This window comes from Notechis scutatus, chromosome 6 (assembly GCF_049901735.1).
Source record: "Notechis scutatus isolate UNSWTSFEM ecotype Mainland chromosome 6, rNotScu1.2, whole genome shotgun sequence".
Taxonomy (NCBI): domain Eukaryota; kingdom Metazoa; phylum Chordata; class Lepidosauria; order Squamata; family Elapidae; genus Notechis; species Notechis scutatus.
Window position 1 is genome coordinate 2,204,694 of NC_142014.1, and position 27,535 is coordinate 2,232,228.

At 43.5% G+C, this 27,535-nt stretch overlaps 1 protein-coding gene across 1 annotated transcript in view; it reads right to left on the reverse strand.

The window, feature by feature from the left end:
- Window positions 1–27,535, reverse strand: part of SEMA3E (semaphorin 3E) — a 114,923-nt gene that overhangs the window by 41,754 nt on the left and 45,634 nt on the right. The window contains exon 2 of the mRNA XM_026682615.2: window positions 3,771–3,931. Within this exon, the coding sequence (XP_026538400.2) occupies window positions 3,771–3,931 (161 nt within the window). The remainder of the gene's footprint in view (window positions 1–3,770; window positions 3,932–27,535) is intronic.

The window sequence follows — 27,535 nt, forward strand, 5'->3', positions numbered from 1 at the left end:
GGAAGACCAACGTTGAAACCCCTGGGAGGGTGCAGTCCTAGGCTGGGTCAAGAGAGCTGGGCAGTCGGAATCAAGGGAAGCCACCCTCCCTGCCTCTCCTCCACTCCTCGGGACTAGAACGTGGCGTTGGATTCTGAGGGCTGCATTGCAACAAGGGCATGAGGACAACGGGGCTTGTCCAGAGAGAGGGTGGTCGTGAAGGCAAAACATGTGAGGAACATTCAAAGGCCTCTTTCTTGGGGCCCTCAGTTGGCGCTGGGGATTGCCAGGAGACATGGCACAGGACTTGGCAGGGTTCTGACCACTCTCAGCCACCTCCATAGCCAGGGGGCTCTCAGGTACCGCAAGGGGAGTTTGGAAAGGACACAGGAGGAGAAGGATCTAGGCAGTCGGTCCCCCGTGGCAGAAGGTGGCTGAAAGCCCGAGGAACAAATCCTGCCGCAGCCTCTGCATGAAGGGAAAGATAGGACGAAGGAGGCTCCTCAGGAGAAACCGGCCTGTGGGGCCAGGGTGACAAACCAAGGGCTTGGGAGGAGGGGGCGAATCCCGGTCCAACCCTGGGCCTGACTTCCTTCTTATTCCCTGACAGGCCGTTAGACTGGTGCAAGGCTCCCCTCCGGTTCCTGGATCTTGGATTGGTCTGCGTGGAGTCTGGGATGGTTCGTTTCCCGCTAACTCCCCCATTCCTGTGCAATCCCGAGATGAAGGAGGCCCCTTTGAAGCCCTTAGAAGTGACCTCCTGAACCCAGGACGGTTGGCCCAGGAGGACAGAGGCTCCTTGGCTTGCAGGAGAGGAGGCTGCGGGGACGGAAAGTAGCTTTCAGGTAGAAGGTGGGACGGCACTGAATGGCTCCAGAAAAAGGACGAGAGACGGTGGCTTTTGATTCAGTCAGTTCCCAGGAAGCCTTGTCTAGTGGCTAGAGCTGTTCAGCAGTGGAACCGGGGATCTTGGGGGGAGGAAGATCTTCTACTGGAGAGGCTGGCAGGCCGTCAGCTGCGGATACGGCACCGAATGATGTCCCACTCTCCACTTTCATGAGGACAGCCAGTTTGGTCCAGTGGCGAAGGCGCCAGGCTAGAAAGCGGGAGGCAGTGAGTTCAAGTCCCATCTTCGGAATGGAAAAACAAAACAAAAACCAGCTAGGGATTTGGGCCAATCAGCAGGAGAGGGTGTGTTCTAGTCCCGCCTTATCCCCCAAAGCCAGCTGGGTCTCTCTGGGCCAGTCCTTCTCTCCCACCTCACAGGGCGGTTGGGGAGGGGGGGGGAAATAGGAGGAGGAAGGTGTCTAGGAGATGTTCACTGTCTTGAGTATTCTTTACTCTTTATGAAATCATAAAGGTGGGATACAAATAAATAAAAATGATTCAGTAGAGAAACATGAGGCCGCACAGAACAGCGGTTGGTGACAGTGAAGCAGGCAATTCCCAAGCGACCCAAAGGAGGCAAGATTAGAGCAGAAAAGGGGGCGAGGCCTGCAGGTTCTAGTGCAAACAAATTAAACAAATTGAACCTTATGAGATATGTCCTTATGCACCCATTTTCCCTTCCTGTTTGCTTCCTCCCTCCTGCTCTCATTCCATTAATGAAATAGGTTTAGTATGATTATTTCTGATGCATTTAATTCCCCCTCTGTCTGCTTTGTCCCATCTCATTCCCATCAGCTAACCATGATTAATTCAATTAACTAGACCAAGCATGATTAATCCCACAATATTTAATGCACTCCCTGCTTATTTAGTTCACTCCAATTCACTCAATGAAAACCACTTGCAACGGCTGCTATTCTCTGGGCACAAAGGAGATCAAAGGGGTGGGGGGCCATTTGGGAAGTCCCTGTTTTCAGTTGCAAGGGAGTGGCTGAGATCTGGGATAATTTTGTACTCTTCCCTCCTTAAATATTATACTGGTGTCCTGCTGAGTGGGACCACCAACTCCATATACACATTGACTTTATATATCATTCATTCGAGTGTTTACAGCTGCAGCTGCCCGTTGATCTTGAAACCCCATCTCCCGCAAATCCGTTAAAGATATTTCTTTAAAGGTTTTCATACTTTTAAAAAGCAAAAGGAAAAGACTGGGATTTTAAGCAATTCACAATGCGAATGAATAAACCTGCACAGTATAGTAATAATTAATTGGCTAACCCATGGGGTGAAGTACAATCAGTGGTACACGACAAACTACTCCTAAAACTAAAATCCTACGGTATCTCTGGACACCTGCATAACTGGATAGAAGCATTCCTGTCAAACAGACAACAAATGGTCAAAACTGGGAGCATCCTATCAAATTTTGTACCTGTCAACAGTGGTGTCCCACAAGGCAGTGTTCTAGGACCAACTCTCTTCATACTCTACATAAATGACCTCTGTGATCATATCAAGAGCAACTGCATTCTCTTTGCTGATGATTTAAAGCTATTCAACACCACTGACAATACTGCTACCCTTCAAAAACATCTTGACTATGTATCAGAATTGTAAAACAAATGGCAACATCAAATCTCAACAAACAAATACTCTGTCCTACATATTTTGGCAAAAAACAATCAGAAAATAAAATACAGCCTGAATAGTCAAGACCTTGTTGATGATCCAAACTCTGTCAAGGACCTTGGAGTACTCATCTCTAATGATCTAAGTGCTAGAGCCCACTGTAACTACATAGCCAAAAAGGCGTTAAGAGTCGTTAACCTAATCTTACGTAGCTTTTTCTCTGGTAATATTGCACTACTAACTAGAGCATACAAAACATTTGCTAGACCAATACTTAAACACAGCTCATCAGTCTGGAACCCACATTATGTATCTGATATTAACACAATTGAAAAAGTCCAGAAATATTTCACAAGAAGAGTTCTCCACTCCTCTACTCGTTGCAGAATACCTTATGCCACCAGACTTGAAACTCTAGACCTAGAAAACCTAGAACTACGCCGTCTTTGGTCCGATCTAAATATAGTATATAAAATCATACATTGTAATGACCTACCTGCAAATGAACACTTCAGCTTCAACCATAACAACACAAGAGCAAACAATAGATACAAACTCAAGGTTAATTGCACAAAACTTGATCACAGGAAATATGACTTCAGCAATGTCTGGAATACTCTACCTGACTCTGTGGTTTCTTTCCCAAACCTCAAAAACTTTAACCTTAGACTGTCTACTATTGACTTTACCCCCTTCCTAAGAGGTCTGTAGGGGGCGTGCATAAGTGCACCAATCATGCCTACCATCCCTGTCCTGTTGTTTCTTTTTATTTTTCTTATAAGTATCCATCTCATGTATTCAAAACTGTGTTTATTCTTATACCTGTATCTTGTAAGTGATTGACAAATCAAATAAATAAAAAAATAAAAAAATCTTGGACAGATAGATAGACCCTTCCAAACACAATGTAGTATCCTTTGAACCAAACGTTCTCTGATGAATAGCGGTAATCCTGTCTCACAGGGCATCTAACAACAATGGGCCCACGGAGGAGGCCAAGCAATCAAGAGGATGTCAAACACAAAAAGAAAATAAACAGCCACCCCTCTTTCAATTACGGTAATTCAGTGGAAAAGTTAGAACGGTCATCTGCCAGGGAAATGAGTATTTTGGAATGATATTCTGCTCAGTCAAAGCTCTTGAGGGAGGTGCTCCTTACAGGCCACATCTGAACACTTGGACATCCAATACACACACACACACACACACTTTTCTTATGCTTCACAAACACAGTTCCTCCATTAATGTAGGATATGGAAATTGTACTGTACCTCTCTGTAATTTTCACTGACTCGGTCTAAGCTGAGAGAATAGATCAGGTTTTTTCCTCCAAGAAACAGCCGGTCTTGATACTCGTCCACAAGCATCACACGAAGGCCAAGCGATCCAGATGGACTATGAAAAACCGATGTCCGGTTCTTGTCCCACAGCTCTGAAACAGAACCAGACTCGGCGTTACAAACACGGGGGGACGACGACACGGGGAGGCTTGGAGCACTCGGCTCGGCTTCTCCTAGAAGCCAGGTAAATCACTGCCTGGCTTTTACTTTCAAAATTCTTTACAGGGCTACACATAGGCTTTCTTAATGCAACATGTCTTCTGTACAACTGTGCCTCAATGCATACAAAGGTTTTATTCATAGAATTGCAGACTATAAAGCACCTTGGAGGTCATCTAGACTATATCTGACTAGTGCAGAAATCCTGCACTGCCCCAGAGAGAAAGAAACATTGCTCTTTCAAGGACTCTTCTACACCTGTAGGAAAGATCTGCTGTTAAGTGCTAGAAGCGTGTTCAAACGTCTGGAGTTTTTAAGAATTCAGTTAGCGCCTGCCAGCTCCGGATCTTGCAGGACGGAGGCAGTTGCCGTGATTCCCAAAAATGCTGCCACCTGAAGGGTCAATTTTTAAAGTTCTGCATTTATCTATAGGAAGAGCAGCCCCTGCATCTAAATAAGGCAAATTGAAATAGTTGTTTTATGCATGTTGAGAATAAAAGAGGCAAAAGAACGAGCTGAAGATGAACCTTCTCTGTGAAGATGAGGAGAGATGCCCTTCTCGCCCGCTGGTGAATCTAGTAGCACTCTTAAAAACACCTGGGCAGGTTTTCTCCCTTTTCTTGCTGGCTTGCCCGCTGCCTCCTCCTCACGCCTCCTACCTTCTGCTCTCCAGGGAGCTCAGCAGAACTTGGGCTTGGGTGGTTTTGGCAAAAGCCAAAAAACCCAGCGGCAAGAAGCAGCGGCAAGTCAATCCTCTCTGTTGGGAGGAAGCTAGGCCATTTGTTTAGCGGCTTCCACTTCCTTTGAGCCCTTTGTTATGTCGTCGTAGGGTTTAAAGTGGCCTCTGGGAAGCATTTTTCTGCTTTCATCTGAATAACAAAAAGCTACACAAAATGACCCAAAGGCCTCCAGTGCTCATTAATTTCTAAAACTGTTAACTTGGAACAGTTGATTCACACCAGTGGGGGTATGCTACCGGTTCGGACCGGTTGGGCTGAATCAGTAGTAAAAAAAGCCCACTGAGAGGAGAAAGGAGAGAAAAGCACAGGATCGGCCCTCCCAGCCGGCCCTGTGCTTTCCTCCTCCTTATCCTCTCAGCTGATGGGCGCTGCAGAGTCTCAGCTGGTGTGGAGAAAGCTGCGCACCAGTGTTAGGCAAAGCATGCCCACCAAGCCACGCCCACCGAACCAGTGGCAAAGCCATTTGAATCCCACCACTGATTCACACCTCTGTTTGTCCGTTTCAAGTGCCTAAACTACTATCAACTTAATCAACAGGCACTGAGTAAATATTAATTTACAAATGATACTTTGTCCAGAATTGGAAAGAGCTTTCTTATGGTAAAAAGGTGAAAGCTTTTACTAGTTTATTTTGCTTAGCATTTAGTTTACTTTGCATATTCTTTAGCCTTTTGAAAAATCTTTTTCACTTTCATTAGTTCCACAGATTATTCTTTCAAAATGTATTTATTTCAAACTGTTGATTAGAATTTAGAATTTAGAACACACTAAACAATCAGCAGTTTATTTTTGCAACTCTCAGCTTTCCAAGCAATACGATATTAACCTGCTTGATGGAATCATTTATGAAACTCTGGTAACATGAGGAGGCATTGTAACGGCATCTCCTATTTCAACTATTAATTCAGGAAAACATTGATAAATGGGCCTACTGAAATCTGGTTATACATATCAGGATACTGGCACACTGCCAAGGAATATAATTTATTAGGATTTTTTAAATGCCTAATGGAGGAGTGAACAAAAAAAGGACTTAACAATTTTTTAAAAATGAAAATTATTAACAAAGACGTAAACAGGTGGAAAAAGGAAACAAGAGTTGGGAATTATAAAATAAATACTCTAATCTCTAAAGCATAATTGCAATGAAATCTCATTTGATCAATGTAAATAAAACAACTGATTAACATTCACCAGATTGCCCTGCTTTGTCATTTGCATCTTTACAATTACAACCTTTTGAAAATTGATTTTAAAAGTATCCACGAAAGCCTCTTCCTTTTAAAACCAGAATTGTGCTTAGTTTGGGGTGCCTCAAAGTATGAACCTGGCATAATCCTATGCCACCTTCTTACATCACTGCTTTCCTCCCATAAGGCCTGGGAAGATGATCAGAAGGTGAAAAAGTGAAGTCCCAGGAGGAAAAGTGGTTGGAATCGGCCATCTCTTGAGTTCAGGGCATACTTCAAAGATAGGTCTCTCTCTCTCTCTCTCTCTCTCTCTCTCACACACACACACACACACAAAACCCCAAGCCCTCTTCTCTCTTATTCCAGAGTAAGGGGGAAAGAATAATGGATGTAGTTATGGGAAGGCAATTTCTGGTTAAATGTCAGAACAGTTTGGCAAGGGGACTAATTGCCAGGGAACTGCTGGGATGGATGGCATCAGGCAGAGACAGAGGAGGCTTTCATGGGTATTCCTGCAGGGAGGAGGAGTTTAGAGTTGATGCTCAAAATGGTTTCACGATTCCAGGAATCTCTGCATTGCAAAACATTCGGCATACTGCATTACTAGCTCCAGAAAACCTACTACTGATAATACACGTCTGAAATACTTTTTGGATTTTGAAGGGCGTTGTTGCCTTCTTGAATATCGGCACCTGGAATGTACATGCATTGTTTAATGGAATACTAAGTTTGTCGTCCCCGGTTTTTACTAGGCATATAATGTACTATTGCATTAATTGTATGTCTAATTTCTGTGCAAAAGAAGTCTTTATTTCAGAACCCATTTATCTTTTGTTGGTCTGTTTCATGACTTCACAGTGTGCCCCTAACAACAATTCTGCAAATTGCTGAGAGCTCACTTACACCTCCACATCATCAAATCTATTTCATTTGGGCACTTAGCTATATAAAACAAGTGTCACTGTTTACGATAAAGGAACCTTGTACTGTAATATTATTATTATTCTTCCATTCAGTCAGGTACAATTCTGGACAAGTCCCTGAGTTTTCTTGGCAAGGTTTTGTCACTGCCTCTTACTTAGGGTTTAGAGAAAGTGACTGTGTAATGACCCGGGGCGTGGCACAAAAGCAACAAAGTCACAAAATAGGTAAAGTCCCTCCAACTTGGCCCCCAATATCCAGTTATCCTCAGCTGGAGATCAAACTCTTCCAAAAGTTTACAAAGGAAAGAAATGCAGTCCGAACCCAAAGTACAGATAAATTAGAAATAAAAAAAACCAACACAAACCATGCTGAAGTAATTAACATGACAGGCCAGGATAATAAATTGCAGACTTCCAAAGATAACGAAGCACACAGTTGGGAGGATGCCAAAACCCAGATAAGCCTCGACAAAGATAATGTACCCTTTGCTACCAGCTAGGTGCTGTGTGAAAACGTCCTTCTTATATCCTGTTCTCCCAGCTGCAACTAATGAAAGGGATCAGGGCCCTTTCCTCTCCTGTAAGCCACATTGCTCCCTTCTCTGTTTCTCCTTGCGTGCCCTAGGATGAAGAGGGGGTGGGCCTGGGACTTCCTCTGAATGCCCAGCCAGACTGTGCCCTTCCCCCGTTTCTTCCACAGCCACCGGAGCCACACTCCCACTCCCTGTCAGCTCCTCAATCTCCCCTTCAGAATCAGACTCCACAAGGGCATGACAGACTGGCCCAAGGTGACCCAGCTGACTTTACACCTAAAGCAGGACTAGAATTCATGGTCTCCTGGTTTCTAATCTGATGCCTTAACCATTCCAAACTGGCTTTCAGTAACACACAATAAAAGGACAGAATTCATGCTATTTGACAAGAATATAATTAATATATAATGAACATCAAATATAATTGTGGTGGCTGAAAGCTCACATTATACATTTTAGTAAATTTTAGGAAAAACGTGGTTCATAAAATGCAGTTCAGTCTTCTACTTATTCAGGCAGACAAATCCTTGGGGATAATGATTTATTCAGTCAGGATTTAGTCAGGATATGCTTATTTCTAGCTGAGACTGAGTGGCATTCTTTCCATAGCATTTGGACACGCAAGCAAAGCTTCTTCTTTCAGAAAGAAGATTCTGTGTGTGACAGAGGGAGTCCAAAGGATGCACCATGTAGTAGCCTAAGAAGTAAGGCGGTGAATAGAGTGCAACTTTGAAAAACTGAATCCAGAGTGGATAAAAAAGAAACAACACATAAATCAGGAGTAAAAATGCCATTTCTTTGCAAGCATCTGACTTTGTCTGAACTGGGAAGCCAAGCAGGTGTAAGCTTGATTATTATTTGGATTGGGAAGTGTGTGTGTGTGCGTACCAAAAGTGAAGCTTGATTCAAGGGCATCTTTATCTTTTTACCTTGTCAAACCAAGGTCAGTTTTTCCTGCATGAAAAAGAATTTTTGACTGATGCAATCGGTAGAAAACAAAACAGACATGGTCTGAGATTTCAACTGATGTAACCACCACAAAAATAGCCACTTATTCCGGACTTCCGGTTTGAGCTTCTTCAGCGACAGACCGAAACCTTGTCTCTGCGAGGCTTCAATCCGTGCTAGCTGCTGGAGCGCCCCGAGCCGGCTGGTTTCACGGCTAAGCCACCCCGTAGAGGTGGTGAAGAGGGGGGGAGACTGCCAGCAGGGTTGAGGAGAGCCGCATCTCTCCTCCCCAGCTGGCCATTTCTCCCTTTCCCGAAGGTGGTTGCAGTGGTGGTCAGAAATGGCCACCACAAAGAAGAACTCGACCGGAAAAGAATGTGCAGGAGGAAGATAAGAAGAGAAAGTTTTGGTTGACCGGGTCAAAAGCAACAAATAAGGTACCCTGGAATTGAAACTGTTAAAAAACAATAACATTGTTCCCTAAGAAGATTTTTAAGCTGCGAAGGAGAGAGAAAAGGGAAAAGATTTGGTTTTCTCCTTTTCCTATACTGACAGCTAAGAGACTTAAGCAAGAAATTGGAAAAAAATCCACTTTGACATCAATAGGCATTTAATGCTGAAAATAAAAAGTCAAAGGGATAATAAAGATTTCTGGATAATTAAAAGCTTTTGAAAACAGGAAAGGAGAGAGGAAGAATAAAAGGGCAGGATCTGGAAGGGAGGAGACTGCCTGGAATTAAAAAAGAACTTACAGCAAAATCTCAACAAGACTTCCAAAAGATACATTCTAACTGAAATATCGCAACAAAAACCACAGGAAGAGAAAGTCGAAAAAGAAATAAGAAGATATAACTCGGGACTATCTGGATTACTTGATGATTTCTGGATTCTTGGTTGTTTTGAATGACTAAAATCAATCGGGTGGTTGTTTAAAACTTTTTAAAATGGCTCCACTTTAAAATGGCTCCACTAGAACTAAAAATGGAACTTAAAAAGTACAAAGAAGATGCACAAAAAGGGAGAGGTTCTTTTGGCTTCGTATTTCAGTTTTTAGAAATGGAGATTTGGAATTATGAGAAACAACAAGAAATGCCTGCAGAACAAGAAGATTGCGACAAAGAAGAAGCCATCTTTAATGAATCTTAGATGGGGGGAAAAAAGGAAAGGGGAGAAAGAGAATGGAAAGTTTAAGATTGGGAAAAACAACTCCAAAAGAAAATATAGTGAAAAATAAGTATAAAATCAGAAAGCAACAGAAGAGGGAAATGCAGAAGAGAGAATTAGAACTAGAGAGACAAGGGGGTAAAAGGGGGAGGGAGAAGATGAGAGGGAAGAAAGGAAAAGAAGTTATAAAGGACAGAAGCAAAATATAGAGAAACAGGGTCTATTTAGAGATAATGGGTGAAAACTTAATGGAAAAAGGGATTCTGCAAAGGCACATAAGATAGTATGGTTATATTAGAAGCAGAAATAATTTTAGAAAATATGAAACAATGTATGATTAAAATGTCTGATAAAATAGCTATCATAATTCAGTGGAATGCTTGTCAATAAATAAATGTAACAAAAGGTATATTTAATGATTTATAAAACATATGTGAAGAGAAATAAGGGAAAAATTAATTATGGAGATTACATGTGTTTTTAAGGAAGTATATTATTTAATTGAAAAGAAGTGTTAAAGATGTTATGGTTTTAATGATTATTAATGATAGAACTGAACTGGAATGGAATAAGGGTTTATAATTACATATATTTACAATCTTTCTTTTTTTAAAAAAAGAATATAGTGTGTATTACAAGAATGTGCCAAGCAGAATTTGATTGGAAGTTATGTATTATGTATTATATTGAAGGTCATAAACTTAAGGTATATATTGAAGTTTAAATAAGAGTTGAATGGATGTAATTAAAAGATATAAAGGTGTCATACTCCAGTTAGTAACTACAGAAGAAAATTTGTTTAATGAGAAAAGATAATATGAAATTGAAACAGAACAGACAAAAGTATAAATATAATGATTTGAATTGAGATGAGATAATCAAAATAAAATTGAGAAAATTAAAAGAGGGGAAAAACTATATAGAAAATGTAAAATAGTATAAGATATGGAAAAGAATACAAAAAGGAGCATGAGATTGAGTTTTGTGTCTGTATAAAGAAGTTCAACCCGGGACCATGCTATTTTCAAAAAAGATGTTTTACCTGTATTTTGTGTGTGAAAACCCAAATAAAACTTTATTTAAAAAAAAGCCACTTATTCCAAAACACAGGAATTTATTGACTTATGAGAGATAAGGTCACATGTTTCTTATCTCAAAAGGCCAACAAAAAATTAACAGTTGGTATAAATTACAGTTTCTTTCTTTGGATATCCAAACATTAGCAGGAATTTTTGTTGCATCCAAAGAATAATCTCCTATTGCCAAAGCCCATTAAAATGTAGTTATCATTTTCCCCAGGCTACATAAAGGAGCTGCACATTGCACGATCAATTTGTTCTTTGTACATTGTTTTTGCAATCTTTAATCATCAATTGTCATATTTTCTCAGGATTTCATTGCAGCTGCACATTCCTGGGAACAACTGCAGTTGCTTTACAGAGATGTAAATCGTTCCTGTTACACGACTACCCTGTTTGGCTCAAAAAGACATTTTTCCTTTTAAATCTAATGCATGGCACAATCCTGGTAACCATAAGCAGAGATGTGAGAATGAGTGTTACCACGAGATTAAGCTAAGCAAAGGTTGCATTTTTTAAAAGCAAGAAAAGCAGTTGTCCTTTTGTCCCAATGTTCAAAATGTTTTGACTAATCCAGCTGCTAAATGCTAACTATCTTTTCCTTATGAAAAAGGAGTTAAGACATGATAATGGGTAGCACACTGGTGCAGAAATTACAGGGGACAAATATGGCTTACACAGAAGTTCACAGGTGGCCTATGGAATATTCTGAAAACATCCCATATTGAGAAGCTTTTGAAAATATTATTTTTTCAAAGCAATGCCCCACGGGGATTAGCAATAGCAATAAGACTTATATACCGCTTCACAGGGCTTTCCAGCCGTCTCTAGGCAGTTTACAGAGTCAGCATATTTGACCCCAACAATCTGGGTCCTCATTTTACCCACCTCGGAAGGATGGAAGGCCGAGTCAGCCTTGAGCCTGGTGGGATTTGAACAGCTGATAGTCAGCAGAAGTGGCCTGCAGTGCAGCACTCTAACCACTGCACCACTGAGGCTCTAGGAATTGCTAGGAATAACGGAATATATTTTTTGTGCCATTAGGTCAATGTCTTTATTGCTCCATTTTAAGAATGAGACACTCATTATTAAAAGGGTTAGGTGGGTCTAATTCGTCTGCGCGTTTCTGTCTGCCTTTTTATAAAGAAGAGCAGGATGGAGATGATGTGACTGGGTCAAAACTTCCAAGCCATGGCAGGGAAGTGACACGTATTCGTACAGAATCACGCAGTGCCCATGTACCTCAACAGATGCAAAGAGAAGCTCAGTTTTAGCCTCCTCCTCTGAACCATGGAGAATCTGAGATTTGTGTTAGGGATACAACACCCTAGCAGAACGTGCAACGGCAGTCAAGCAGACAGAGAGTGTGTGAGAGATAAAGCGTTGTTGTAGCTTTACAATCAGTAAGACAGATACACTGTGCAATTAAATAGTTTTTATTCCAGCAAGAGTTATAGCATAGTCAAACGGTCCATATGTCATACACTAAGTTCAGTCAGTCCGAGGGTTATTCAGTTTGCAAAGTCCAGTGTAGAAAATAGGTCGTTCAACTCACAAACAATCAGTCCAATGATGTATCTCTTTTGCAGTCAGAGATATGAAGCAAAATCAAACCTTCTTTTCTTCTCTCAGCAAACGCATGCAGTAATCACCATCAATCCTTCTCTGTCAGCATTCCAGTAAAAGCCGGCGAACAGTGAGCACTCTTGCTCCCTCTTATGGCGATTTACAACCGCACTCAAATACTTGGCTTACAGTTTAAAGTGACACACACATTTAAACTAACAAACATATATTATATTTAGCCAAACTAAGTTAGGTAACCAATGTTATCCCTAACATTTTGTACCCAGGGCAATGTCCCTTCAAATGCGATTCCTACAATCTTGGGTATCCTGGTTGGTATTAAGGACAGACATCTGCCCTGATGTGGGTGAAGGGCCATCGGGGTTTACCCATCTCTTACAGGACAGTGCCAGATTTACAGCCCGCTCCTCCAATTTCTCTCTTGGATGTACGGTGCCTTAAAAGTGAGAGTTTGTGGCTTGACTGCCCAATTTAAGCCTTGCTTTCACGGGGTTGGCATGTCCTCAGGAGTGCCGAGTTCATGAAATCAGAAGGCAGCTGACTGATATTCATGTTTATATTCAGCCGTTTATAGTCATGGAAGTGGTTTGGAGCAAGGGCCTAAACTTAACGGATGGCTTGGGCTTGCCTGGAAGACGGGAAGGATGGCTGCTGAGATCTCAGGCCCCAGAGGAGCAACTCAAGTGGGCTTGGTTGGCTTCCTCGTCCCTCTGCCTCGTGTTGCCAAGAACATGTAAAGTACAGAAAACATGTCAGCTGGTCTCGGTGCAGACTCTTATTACTTGCTGAAAATTATTATTCGCTTGGTACAATTTCATAACATGTTCAAAGTAGATCTGTATTCCATAAGCAACAAGATTGTATCACATGCAGATGTGGAAAGAAAGTGACTGGTTCTTATTTAATAACAGATCAGAAGCAAGAGAGACACCCAAGGCAGCCTCCTCTATGTACCAAACGCAACCGCTTAGGCTCCTTATTTAACGGTGACAACTTTTAGTGGCCTTATTCCTGCAATATTTTAGGCCTGCCAGGAGGGAGGGATCAAAGCCTTCAGTTGCCTGCTATTTCCCCTCCCTTTGAAAGCTTCGGTTTACTTGCAGGCAGATGCTGGAGCCCTAAGTGGAGCAGAACGGTTTCTCTCTGGAGCCAACTGCCCAAGCAAGGGAAACCTTCAGTCCACGCTTCCTTTATTTAAATGTTTGCTTTGCCCTTCTTTGGAAGTAAAAGAAAGGCAGTTGCATTTTAGCTTCCCAAAAATCACAGGGCTGGATGTCTGGGTGTCAGTGGCCTTTGGCAAGGTGTAGATGCCTTCGGTCTCAACTCTAACGATAGAAATGTTAAGTATGACTCAGTTGTGAAAACACCAGAATATCCTGCAAATGTAAGATCACCTTATAATTTAACTTAAGTAAGGATTGCAGGAAAACGACTTTAAAATTACAACTCTGAAGAATGTTTCCAATGGTGAGGCCATCTGACTACAACTATACAGTTACGTCATGTTACAGTTAAGAAAGTGGCACTTAAGGATATATCGGTGAGAGTGCAGAAAAGGTAACTATATATGAAATTACCTAAGCAAGGAGAACTGTCTCTCTCCAGCTGTGATCAGTGTGACCATCGTTTAGGAAGTTTTCTGGGCAGCCAAACAGGTGGGCCTGGCTATTTCCTGCCTTTCTTGCGTTTGGCTTGCAGGTTCACCCAGTCAGGCAATTCCCCAGTTGCCTCCCAGCTAAGAACTAACAAGGTTTGAGCCTGTTCATTACGTTTTCAGAGGTCAACCAAGGTGAGGGGTGTTCTGTCACTTTCTAAAGCTGATGACATTAAAGGAGAAGCTGGAACTTCTGCTTGGCTCTGTGTGGTCCAGGTCAGTGCAACGATGCATTGTGTGTGTGTCTTCTTCATTTCTGATACAATTGGCATCTTCCATAGATTGTGGCTTTGTAAAATGCTGCCATCCATATTGGGCAGAGAAACATTTGGAATTTTAAGGTTCTATGAAAGGGAACCTCATAGAAAAGCTGTTGAAATAGAGATGAGTGATCCTCAAACCACCTTTTGACCAGACAAAACTGGTAAGGTTGATTTCCACCACCTTCCTTAGCTTTGCCCGGTGTTGTCTGTCACCTGAGCCTGCCTTTCAACCAAAATACTAGGCCGCAATGCCAACCCACACTGGGGACCCAGTTGTTAGCCAGTTCTGGCTAGCTGAGCGCATCCAACGACACCAACACTCTGGTGTCAGAAGGGACCATGGAAACTTCTTAATCCCAGAATACACGGACAGACTCAACTATAGTTCAGCTGGGAAACAATGAACATCTTACCCTAAGCTAGAACACCAGGTAATCCTGGAAGCTGGACATTCAGATAAACCAGCCCCTCAACAGAGACTTGAAGATAAACTACATTTGCACACCATCCAAAAGAAACAATAAACAAGTTAAAAAGGAAACAGAGACCAGAACTCCGCCTCTCCAGTAGCCAACATCCAGATAAGCAGGCAAATAATTCAGGAGAAAAAAAACACCCTAATCATGAAGAAAACGACTAAACCCCTCTAAGACTGGCTGGGAAAGCTAGTGATAGGGAGCAAACCCCACTCGCATGAGCACTGATGATATTACATAGGCAGGTAATGAGATGTCTGCAAGCAAGCAACCAAGCCCAGAAAGCACCAAGGACTCCACAGGATATAAACTTGCTCTATTTGATCAGATTAAAATAAAATTCTTTTCTTTCCCCACGTTCTGGAACATTTTGTGGATTTTTTGCTGATAGCAGGATTGAAAAGTTGATGTTTTATGGATTTGCCTACAGATAATGGCATGAATCTGAATTGGAATCACTTCATGAACTTCTATAAAGTGGATCCCTCTCCCCACACACCCCCATGTGAGGCCACTGTTTTAATGTTATCAAAAGATGTGGATACTTACTTCTTATTCTTTCCTTCTCCTTTTAACAATCTTGACCTTTAGTCCTTTCAAATAAGGTCCATAAGTTGGTCTCATTTCTTTTCTTTATACTTTCTCACAAAATTCTTCAAATGCTTAACAAACCTCTTTTGTAAATCCAATATAGGAAAATTATCCAAGTCACTCTCTTGGTCTATTGTTTATAAATTCCTTTTAATTATTGACACATCAGCCCGTTGCTTTTGCATTTCCTGGGTAACAATATTTGCATGTCATTGTCATTCTTACATCCACTTTCAAAAGTCTCACTCACGTCAGGCAATACTTGGTTGCTCTTACATAACATCTTTTAAACATAGTCTATCTATCTACATTAGTTTCCCCTACTGTCCAATTTCTAAAGTCTATTTTTTTTTAACAAAGCAAAGCAAAGGCAGTTTCCCACAAGAAAAATGAGAGAAAATACTTTTCTTCATGTCAAATACTGCGTATATCTTGCTACTCTGAAATACCCAGAATGCATGCCTTTGAACTTTTGATCAATTCTAGCATGCAAAGCAATTGAGGGATAGATTTAAAGCTGCAGTAACTACCAAGAGAAGCAGTATGTTTGGTATAGTTTTATGTACGGCATTGATTTTTATGCCTCGGTTGAAACTATTTACATATGAAGAAACTGGTAACACTCCAATTAATGGAAAATTCAATGACAAGTATTAGATTACTTTCAAAACAGAGCTGCTTGAGTGGGGGTTGGACTAGAAGACCTTCAAGATCCCTTTCAACTCTGTTATTCTGATGTTTTTGAAAAAGAAAAAAAAATAGAAAAATACTATTTTAAACCTTTCTCCTTAGTCCAAATTCTTTACCATATTCTGTCTTTATGTCAGATGTTTCACTGCATATATTCACATTCTCTATTATAAGCAGAACCCATATTGTTTATGTTCCTTGAAATACCAGATTTAGAGGTAAATTTCAGTTAAGCCCTGTAGCTTAGTGACAAGTAACTTCTGTTAAATATTTACTTTATTTGCTGGGGTGAATTAAAATGAATTATTTTATGGTTTTACAAAGCACTCTGTATGTGTGGAGACAGAGATACCTCTTGGGAATGTTCTGTGGATAGACAAACTATGAAAATTATCTATCAATCATATATGCAATAAATAATACAGTAGACCAAAACTATAAGAACAAAGTAGATGATTTGAAGTATTAAGATTTGAAGTAATTCTATGATGATGACAATGCGCCACCAAAATCATTTTCAACTCCTAGTGACCACATAAATACTTTTCCTCTAAGACCCCTCTTAAATCAATCTGGTCCATTGTTAAGCAACTCTTAGTGTTAGGAAATTTTTCCTGATGTCCACTTCAAATGTACTTTGTTGTGATTTAAAGTTGCTGTTTCTTCTCTGAAAAAATATGCCTTGCCTTCTATATAACAGCCCTTCAAATACCATATCTGCCCACAGCCCCCTCCTCTCCAGGCTAAACACACCCAATTCCTCTGACCTTCCCCTGGGAAGTTGAGGCCTCCTCTTCTGACCACTGCAGGACAGAGAAGAAGAATGGCTGCTTCTGAGCTTGAGCCTTCCCTTCCGGGGAGGCAGCTAGGATCCCATTAGCGTAGTAGAGCATTGTCCGGTTGGCTCTTGGTCAGCTTGTGATATGTCAAGACACTATGAGATTGTGGTTGTTGTTGTTGTATGTACTGTTGCTCTGTAAGATTTCCCTCTTCCATATTAATGCCTTTGACTTTTTTCTACCAAAATTCACATCTTCATGATGAAATTTGTCTTCTGCCCATTATTCAGCCTGTCAACCTATCTCCGTCCTGATGCTGGCCTCTGTCTCCACGTCTTTGTGTCTTCCATCCGTTCTCCATCCGTTTCAAAAATCCCAGAGGAGGCAGAGTGAGATTCATCTGGTGCTGGACATGTTCATGATGATGAAGTGCTCTTTGCTCTCCTGCCTTAGTGACTATTTCTAGAAAGTTGAAAGAAGAGGCGACTAGGTCGGCTGCCCTAGATCTGATTGTAACGACCTGTAGAAAGGAGCAGCCCGATGAAGGATGGGCGACCTTTGGGGTTTTAACGAAGGGGAATTGTTGGATATTTGGCATCACTCCATTTTCTCTTCTCCACCAGTTAAAGTCTCGGGATGAGATCTGCAAGCAAACAAAAGCTCATTCCCCAATCCTGTGAAGTGCAGGCCGTCTCCTCATGGAGGAGCCTCCGTTGTTGTTGTTGTTGTTGTTGTTGTTGTTGTTGTTGTTCAACTGAAACTGCTCCATCTACATCCCCCGCCCACCATTTGCCAGCCATTGTTCATTTCCAGGGTTTTCCTCTCTTCCTTCCTGTGCTGGATTCCTCAATGGGGGGTGTTTCCCCAGGATCTCAGCCTCTTCACCCTCCGAACCAGCCAGCCTTTATTTGCACTCTGCTGTACTGATTTAGCATCACAGACCAAAGAAATAATAGGAAAACAAATAATATTATACCACAATATAAGAAAGAATATAATGAAGGGAACCCTGAAGAAAACGATCTAGTTGAAACTATCCATATGGCCCCAACTCCTCTAATGCCAGCAGTAACTGAGCAGAACTCGGCAACAAGTCTGAAAATCTTCAGCGAAAAGCCTGAAAGTAGAAAATTAGCTAATTCAGTTCCTGGCCAATCAGCACAACTGGTAAACAGAGGTCACCCTGCAAGTTTCTGCCCCAATTACCATAAGGGGGAGGGGCATCTTTAAACCCTCCCTCTCTCCTTGTCTTTTACTATCCTTCGCTTTTTTGCTTTGTAATATTTTTTTATTTCTTCTATTTTTCTGTTTAAGTGTCTGTAATTATTTCAATCTTGTGTAAAAGTCTCTTTCAGTAAATTATATACAGTAGTTAGATAAAGAAAATGCAGAGATTAATAAATCTGGACTGTCCCTTATTACTTTTCCATAGCTATTGTGAAGTGATAGTCAATTTTCACTTACAGCCAAAGTGACAGAATTTCAGAAAATCAACTCTCCCTGCTCACAAAGTTCAAATGATGTTCTTTCTATACAATACTGACCAACCTAGAAAGCTAAATTGTGTAAAAAAATGAAAAGCAGTTTGAGGGGGGGAGGAGAAAGAGTGGGGATGGACGGGAACACTTGAGGTTCCAACTAAGGAGGAACGGAGGGATTGGCCAGCGAGGGAGTCCCACTCACAAGGTCAGATGTTTCTCCGTCAACAACACACAGAGTGTGTGAAACACACAAGGAGAACTTGAAATCTCAGCTCTGGAATTGGGCGGCCAGAGACACGCCTAGGTCACGGCCTTGGAAAGAGCTACAGCAGAGAGGCAGAAGACGATGACGGCTATGTAAATGCAGAAGAGACACAGCATGGAAACCCCCTTGAGAGTCCTTGGAGAAGAGTAAACATGGAGAGAAACCAAAGCAGTGTCGCCCTAGGAGCTGATGGCAGGTGATTTGGGCAGGCAAGAGAGACTGATGGGAAGCTTTCAAACAGGCACCTGAGGGCAACCACGGGAGGTTTTAAAAACTCACAGAATAGCCAAAGGCAGCTCCTCATAAGCCAACTAACAAAGAAGAAATAAAAGGAGTGATACAAACATTGCAACTGAGCAAATATCCAGGGCAAGTTGGACACACAATGTGAGCTTCCAGGAAACTGTTTAACTCGTTAACGCAAATAATGAATGAGATTCAACAACATCAGGTACCGTGTTGCCGGCGTATAAGGCGACTTTTTGCCCTGAAAAAGATGCCTCCAATTGGGGGTCGTCTTATACGCCGGGTCGTTACTATACGCCGGCAAATAGTAATTGGGAAGCACTGCGGCTGCCCGCGGCTGAGGCACTTTTGCGCACCGTGGAAGCAGATCCCGTGAAGCCGAAAGGAGCAGCCAGCCTTCTCCCAGCTCCCAAGGAAGCGAGGCTCGCACCGCCCGAGCTCCGCTGAGGTATCCGGCTGGGGCTGTCAGGAGTTGTTACCGCTGGCGCGGCTCCGCGCGGCTCCAGTCCGCGTTGCCTCGGGAAGGGAAAGGCAAAAGCGCGGCTCTTCCTTTTTGCCTTTCCCTTCCCGAGGCAACGCGGGACTGAGCAGCGAGCCGCGCCAGCTGCAACAACTCCTGACAGCCCCAGCCGGATACCTCAGCGAGCCCGGGCGTGTGAGCCTCGTTTCACTTGGGAGCTGGGAGAAGGCTGGCTGCTCCTTTCGGCTTCACGGATCGCTTTCCACGGTGCACTAAAAGTGCCTCAAAAAAAAAAAAAAAAGTGCAAAAGTGGAAGGCGTGCGGAAGAGGGGCGAGTATATAACAAACTATATTTTGAGTGGAAATGTTGGGGGTCGTCTTATACGCCGGGTCGTCTTATACGCCGGCATATACGGTAATTCCTTCTTCCTGCAAGGAAGCTTTAATTTCTTTGATTTATAAAAAGACAAATGATTTGGCTTGTCTAGAGCCAAATAGACCTATAATGTTACTTAATATAAATTATAATGTCTGCATGGCTATACTGGAAAAAAGGACTAAATGACCTTCTAACTGAATCGGCATCCCTAATCAGAATGGATGGTCGATATTGGAATTCTTTCCCCGTTTGTGCCAAAGATGATCAAGGAAAGGAATCATCTCTCTCTCCCCCCCTCCCCCTCTCATGGCTTATGAATTAATGTCAAAACATCTGGCCTGATTTGGTTTCCTTTCCTCCTTAGCAACAGGGGGAAATTAAGAATAAGACAAAAGATTCATAGACTGGGAACCGACCTCAGAGTGAGAACGTTTATCTCTATGTTTAGCTACGTACTATTCAAAAGAGACAATCCAAAGTCCAAAAACGAAACAGAAAGACCCAAACACCTTCTCCTCAGCAATCAACAACCAGATAAGCAAGGAGTAAGCCAAGGTTAACACTGGACCAATAATCAAGAAGCAAACAATTTCCCGATCAAGGAACTAACAATTCAGATCAACAAGCTCACAGTAAACCACACTCTAATCAACGAATCACCAAGAACGTTCCCACCAGCACTGATGGGGAAAGCCATGGGTAAACCCCACGCCCTACCAGCACTGATGATGTTGCCTAGTTGGGTCATGAAACGTCTGCAAGGAAACCGCCAAAGTCAAAGAGCACCAAGGACCGCCCCCCCCCAGTTCAACCTGGAACTGCAAATATTCGCTTCTACCTACATGCTTTTACTTACGTTACTTAGGAGACTTTTTATATTTAATTTAAAGACATCACTAAACTATCTCAAGATATGGGAATGATAGCAGGAGTCCTATAAACTGTTTTTTAATCAATGATACGTTTATAAAGTTCAGAATCTTTTAGCTTCATGAAAATATCCATAAGGTTGGAACTGAAGAAATATTTTACCTTGCATGTTGCATTCTATACAGAGGTGATCTGACCAAATCTCATTGGAGATGCAGATTAGCAATCCCAGGAGGGGGAGGGGGAGGGGAGGGCAGCAAAAGAAGGACTGGGATGGAGTGAAGGGAAGAGAAGCGTTTCATATTTTGGCTCTTCTTGCAAGTGCCATTTTGTTATTAACAAAAAGACATAGGTAACTCCTATAACTACCGTTACAGGCAACCACTGCCCTGTTTCAAACGCTCAGATAAATGCTATAATCTCTGAATATTACTCCAAGTATGAGCAATATTGATTAAGGTAAAAGGTAAAGGTTCCCCTTGCACATACGTGCTAATCATTTCCGGCTCTAGGGGGCGCTGTTCATCTCCGTTCCAAAGCCGAAGAGCCAGCACTGTCTGAAAACATCTTTGTGGTCAGGTGGCTGCCATGACTAAATGCCTTCCAAGGTGCACAGAACGTCGCTGTTCCCTTCCCACCAAAGGGGTCCCTATTTTTCTACTTGCATTTTTTTACATGCTTTTGAACTGCTAGGTTGGCAGAAGCTGGGACAAGGAATGGGAGTTCCCTCCGTGACACGGCGCTAGGGATTTGAACTGCCAAACTGCCAACCTTTCTGATCGACAAGCTCAGCGTCTTAGCCACCATGTCCCTTAGAATATTGATTAGGCACTTAATTAATTGAATAGTACCTAGTATAGATAAGGTACCTAATTAAATATTCATATGCATTAAAAAAATAATCCTTTTTTTCAAAGACCTGATAGTGGAATCCTGTATTTGGTTCGCTTAAAAGAAAATCATATATAGAGTGGTTATAAATTAAGTAAACTTTCTACACTTCTTTCATGTTGCCACATTGAAAATATCACTGGTATATTTTTGTTTGCATGACTGCTAATAATTATCCTCCCTGCCCCCTCTGTCTGCTGCAGGCTTTGGTTTTCATTACGGACCCTGCATGTTTTATAGCGTTCGTGCTTTAACTTGGAGCACGAAGCAGACCGGAAGCCTCTCTTGCAACCTGGGACAAGGACCTGGGATCCACATGGTGATTCTAGGCGCCGGGAGAAGATGGAAACACAGCAGAGCAACGAGGCAAGTGGGGAAAAGGCAGGCACCGTATGATTCCTAGCCAAAAAAAACAGCCAGGAACTAAGAAATATTTGTCAGTGTTAACTGGACGGAATAGAAGATAAGGAGGAAAACCAAATGGGGCAGCCCGATGCTCCTTTTAGGGACCTGCATGAAACACCCCTTCTGGCCCGAATAAAAACCTGGACAGGCTCCCCCCCACCGTTCAGGACTAACCACCGTTTGCCCCAAAGGGTGACTGATCAGTGGGAGGCCGACTATTCCTCCTCGGCATGGCTGCCCCCAAAAGGGCAGACTCCCTAAATGCTCAGATTTAAAGGCACATTTATTTATTGGATGGCTAAACTGCTGCCATCAGGCGGCTCTGGCAGGATTGCACACACCGGACCTTGGCATCCACGTGGCTCATGGAAGGGTCTTCTGGCACTGCAGGGTGGGCCCAGAGGTTCCCTCCTCCCACAATGAAGCGGATCTTATGGAGGAGCTTCCTGCTTCTGGTGGGACTCATTGAGCCACCTGCACCCGATCGCTGGGCCCGCGGGTGTCTTCCTGTTGCGCTCGGCTCCTGCCTCCCATCCACCTGGAAACCAAACATAGGCTGCCCCTCCCCCCATGATCCCCCAAGAGCACAAAAGAGGGTGCTGATGTCCACCCATGTGGGGAAGAAGATGCGGTGGGGACCCAGGACATGCTTGGCCAGGGAAACTAAGGGGGCTGTGAGCTGGACCCTCGTTTTCAGTCGATCTCGCCACCACCCAGGGCTCCATCCAGCCACCCTACCAGCTTTCCCAGGCCTTCCTGGCTGTCAGACGAGGGCGGGATGGAAGAGCTCAGCCTGCATTTCACAGTCCTGGCTCTGACGACGCTGCCACCACTGGAACCGCCTTGAGCAACAACATGCAAGAGAGGAGACATTTTCTTGTCATTTGAAAAAGAAGATTTTTCTGGCCATCCAATTTGCAAGAGGGACTCTGGTTGACGTCCAATTTAAAACCAACCATTAAAATTGCAGTACAGTATAATAATCTACTCTTTTGGATCTTAAGATGCAGCCGTTCCAGTTTCTTGCGTAAATATCCCCCTCTTGCTACAATGCTTCACCCTTCCTGTTTTGTATAAAATTGGGGATCCTTTAGTGTTGCCCGGGATTCCCTCGGGGGCAAAACCAGCCCAGGTAGCTTCGACCGCTTCTGTCCTTTCGCTTGTTCCTTTTCTCAAATGTCAAGAGGCCAAAATGATGCAGCTCTAAATCCCTTCTTAAAGGGAAACCTAATTACATCCTTCTGTTCAGGGGTGTCTCTTATGTCTGTGTTTCCTTTGCTGTCAAACTGTACTTAAAAATAATAAAGCCTGGATAATATGAAATGAAATGAATCCCAGATGGCTTACTGCAAGTAGTTATTTTAAAGGCCGCAAACACTTCATTTAACACACTTAGAAATAGGGATTCCACCGGCCCGGCTCAAACTCCCCGATAGCCACAAAGGAAAATTAACAACAGCCTCACAACTGCAGTGGTTTTCAACACCGATCAGATTCAGTGATTTGCAGCCACAAGCATCAAGGTTTTGCCTTCCAAGAGTAGCTGGCTTCTCATAAGGAGCCCCAGGCCTGCATCAAATTATGGGAGCCGCTAAGTAGAGAAAAAAGCGTGTAAGTGGATAAGAGCACCAGGAAGAGGTGGCTACCCACACCCCCCTCTTGTGGGGCAGAGGGTGGGGAGGGGGGGAAGCCTGGTCCGGTGGGTCTGCAGGAGCCCTTTTGGAGAGCAGGTGCCTGGCCAGCCCAGGTCCACACAGCAGCCCTTCTCCAGCTGCCTTGTTTTGGAAGAAGCCCCTCTGAGCCAGCCAGCCGTGACCTGGAGGGAGGATGGAGAAGCTGCACACAGACCTTTAGCCACCGAAGTGCACCTCCTCTTACCCGGGTGAAGGGTGGAAAGAAGTCAGCTAAAGCACCCAACATGGGTGACCCAACAGAGAAAGGGAAAGATTCTGTCTCTTTCAGATGAGATGTTTCGGTTCCCCTGAACATTCCAGTCAATCCACAGGAATTTTAAATGCATTTCCTCCCGAGAAACTGTTCTAATTACTCCTGGGAGTTTTAAGAAACTTTCTGTTTATTATTTATCTTTTTACCATTTATTTCACGCATTTAAATTATAATGTACACACGTGTGTCTATTAGAATGGATGACTAAAAATGACTTTCTTGCCAGGTGGGCTTCCCGCAATAAAGACTTAAGCTTCTCAGTCCCTTTGCTCTTTCCAGGATCCTCCCAAAGAAATGACAGGCACTTGTTTCTTTCACACACATGCACACGTGCACACACACACACACACACACGGCACACAGGGCCCCTTTGCTCCAAGTAAATAGATGGTGCTTTTAAGCGTGGATAGAGACACGGTGTTGTTAAAGGAAGACTCTTTTAAATTTGAAAGGAAATGGAATCTGGCCAGAGGACACCGTAGAGTATCTTTCTGTTTGTCTGACCTGAAAGGCATCTGAAAACAAGGGAGATATTTCTCTGAAAACAATTCCTCACCTTGTGTTTCAGTTATTTACAGTCTGGCTTTCATCCAGAGCATCATTACATCCCCTAAAGCAGGGGTCCCCAACCACCGGGCCGCGGACCGGACCGGTCCGTGGAGCACTCTGTACCGGGCCGCAAAGATTTTTTTTTTTAAAAAAATGGCGGCTTTCTTCGCCTTCGGTGAATGCTGCTGGGATCAGGGATCAAGGACACAAATGAAAGAAGGGGAGGGAGGAAGCAACCAAAGCCTGTCCTGCTCTCCGGCTCAGCGGCTTCGGTTTCCTCCCACCTTGTTCCTCTCTCAGTCGCTCTCTTGCTCCTCCACCAGCCCAGGAAGAAACTGCTTCAAAGGAGCCGGCAGGGTGGCTTTTCCTGTCGCCGCAGCTCCTCCGAGCGCCCGTTCACCCAACCCGCCCGCCCACGCGCGCGTTCAATCCAGTGCTCCGTTCTGCCTGCCTGCCTGCCTTCGTTTGTTTCGGAGCAGCTTCAGCTGAGAATAATAACTATTCGCCTCTTTTTATCAGCGAAGCTGCTCCGAAACAACCAGAAACGCAGGCAGGCAGGCAAGAACGAGCACTGGATTGAACAGCGCGTGCGTGCTGGCGGGGGGGGTGAACGGCGCTCGGAGGAGGTGCGGTGACAGAAAAGCCACCACCCCTGGCTTCTTTGAAGCAGTTTCTTCCTGGGCTGGATGTTAGAGGTCCATCGTAGCTCTGAATGATCCCTAAACAAGGACTACAGGAGCTTCCTAGGGAAAACACACTGACTAAATGCTCCTCATTCAATACCTGTTTTCACCAAACAGAGATAAGAGAAACATCTGCATGAAATTTTGTAGCTACACAGCTGGGCAAGACCTAGAACTAGAGAGACTGCAGTCAGGTGTCTTTAATGCTAGTTGTAGGGTAAACATAAAGTTTTGGGAATGGAAAATAGAATCTCCCCCGGTCCTTGAAAAAGTGTTTCTGCTTGAAACTGGTCCCTGATACAAAAAAGGTTGGGGACCACTGCCCTAAAGGGTATTAAACCCCAGGCTGGGCTGAGACAGGTAGGACTGCTCTCGGGAAAAGCATAAACCAATGTGAGCTTTTGGGGCCGACGTCTGGGATCGATGGTTACAGCAGAGCATGAGCGCCCCTGAATGCAACCCCAGCGCCTCAAGTGGCCTCCCCAAGATCCAGGTGGGCTGACACACCACAGCCGTCAAACCCAGCCAGGAGATGCCCACGGTATCCTCCTGTCTTGCGGTCCCTTTCATTTCCATGGAAGCTGACAGCTACGGAAAGGCAAACCGAGGAGGAGGAGGAAAACCCATCCGTTTTCCATCAGTTCAGGTTCTCAATTAAATATCCTTTTATTCTCTGAAATTTGTCAGCTTTCATTACTCAATCAAGAGAGGCCGGAAGGTGGGGAGGCCGGTGATCCTGGGAGCTGCAGGCAGCAACAGGAAAAGAGCAAATTAGCCATGCAATTCTAAAAGAGCGTTTCACCACCTTCCGTTATTAGCCCCGACCTAAACCGCCGTTCCAAGGCTCTCCTCGAGCAGACGGGAGGCCTGACCAGGACCGGAAGAGGCCAAAGCAGCCTGCTCAGCCCCGTAGCGCTTGTCTTTTTAGAACGGCCATGTTGAAGGAAAGAATCCCATAGCCCCAAAGCAATCTTCTTTTCATAAGGCAGGCAGGTTTCTTTCCAATCAGGCAGACGGATCCACTCAGTTTTTGCAGACGAATCAGGCCGGTTAGCAATTATTATTTTTTGGCTGACACTGAAAGCAGACAAGGGCAAAATACTTTTAAAGCAGCATCACGGCAACTAGTAATGCAGTATCACTGCAGTATTCAGATTGCAATTATCTGTAATCAGAGTTGTGCAAAACACTTAACATCCAAACCACCTGAAAATCAGGCTCAATATATCCCATCTAGAGGGTGAAGTGGATGGTTTGGGGTTGGAAATGGATTGACAGCTCAACATATTTTACTTTCCCCTCTCATTTTAAAATGGCCCTTAGATAACTTGTGCTTGAATATTTCTGTTCATTCCTGAATCTCTGAGGAATATTTCACTGAGAATAAAATTACTGTCACCTCCAGGATCTTCCCAGGCTCATATTTCCACTGTTTCTCATGGCTGAAATTGAACAACTAAAGAGCTCCTGGAAAACTGTTACCGGTTCAGATATTAGAAGCTGAGGGAGACCATGTCTGGTTTAGTGTCAACCCTTCTTAGCTACGAATAGCCGATATCTTTTCCACCACCTACTAAATTGATCCCTAAAGTTAAAGACCCTGCATTTCAGAGGTCAGTATGCAAAGGAAAATATATGATATGTTCCAGACAGCTACCAGTTTTATAAACTGAGTGCCTATTCTTTTAATGTTCTAATTTATATAATGCTAATTAACAATTGAAAAAGAATACATAGAACATTATTAATTTTAACAAGAAGAGATGGATGGATGAAAGGGATAGTTAAAAGAGCTCTGAAAAATGTTATATGCTGAACGAAAAACAAAAACAGACAAAGCAACCCCTGACTATATATTGCTTACAATCGTCTTCCTTTCTCTTTCACTGATAACAAAACCACAAATCGTTTTTGTCAAACCCCACATTTCCACCCCTTGGGCCACAGATGCTGAGGGAGCAGACAGGTTGCAGGTAGCTCGTCCTGATGATCCCAGGGCCCTTGTGACTGGGCCAGTTCTTTCCCCTCTTGAGCCTCTGAGACCAGGGAGAATTTGTCACAAAGGACAATTGCAGAATCCCGAATGAAGAATGGGAGACCATTTAGTCTGACCCCCTGCCCTGCCCATGGCACCTGTCAGCTGTGGGAGACAATCAGGGGAAGAGCAGAGAAGCCCCAGCGAGGCCCTGGAGATCCAAGCCAGAGAGCTGCCACAAGGAGACGAGCTGCCCATGGAAGCAGGCCACTTGAACCCTGAGCCAGCAAGCTCTGCTCTGGCAGCCAGAAGAGGAACAGGCACAGTCTGCAGGCCACCTAATCTTTGGCCAAGTAATGAAGAAACAGGCCAAAAGCTACAGACATCCTTTTACGTGTAGATAGAATAAGCCTATAGATAATTACGACCCCGGAGAGGAAACTCTCAAAGAATGAAATGATTTGCAAATGTTTAAATAAAAGGAGAAAGCTATCAAACACCTTCTAACTTAGAGCGGAGGCAGTTACCTCAAGAGCAAGAGTCCTAATTAATACTACTTGTCAGAAGGAAGGAAGGTTGCAATGCAAGTCTTCCAAGGAGGGCTTCATTTTCAAAGGAGGCTGGAGAAATTCCTCTGCTTTGGAGGGGTAGCCTGTATCTTTTCGCTGTTTTGATAAGCACCATTTGATGGTAGCCATAATTGCAGACCTCGGTTGTAGTCGTAACATGGGGGCCACCTCTACATGCATATTGCATGGAGTAGGACTAC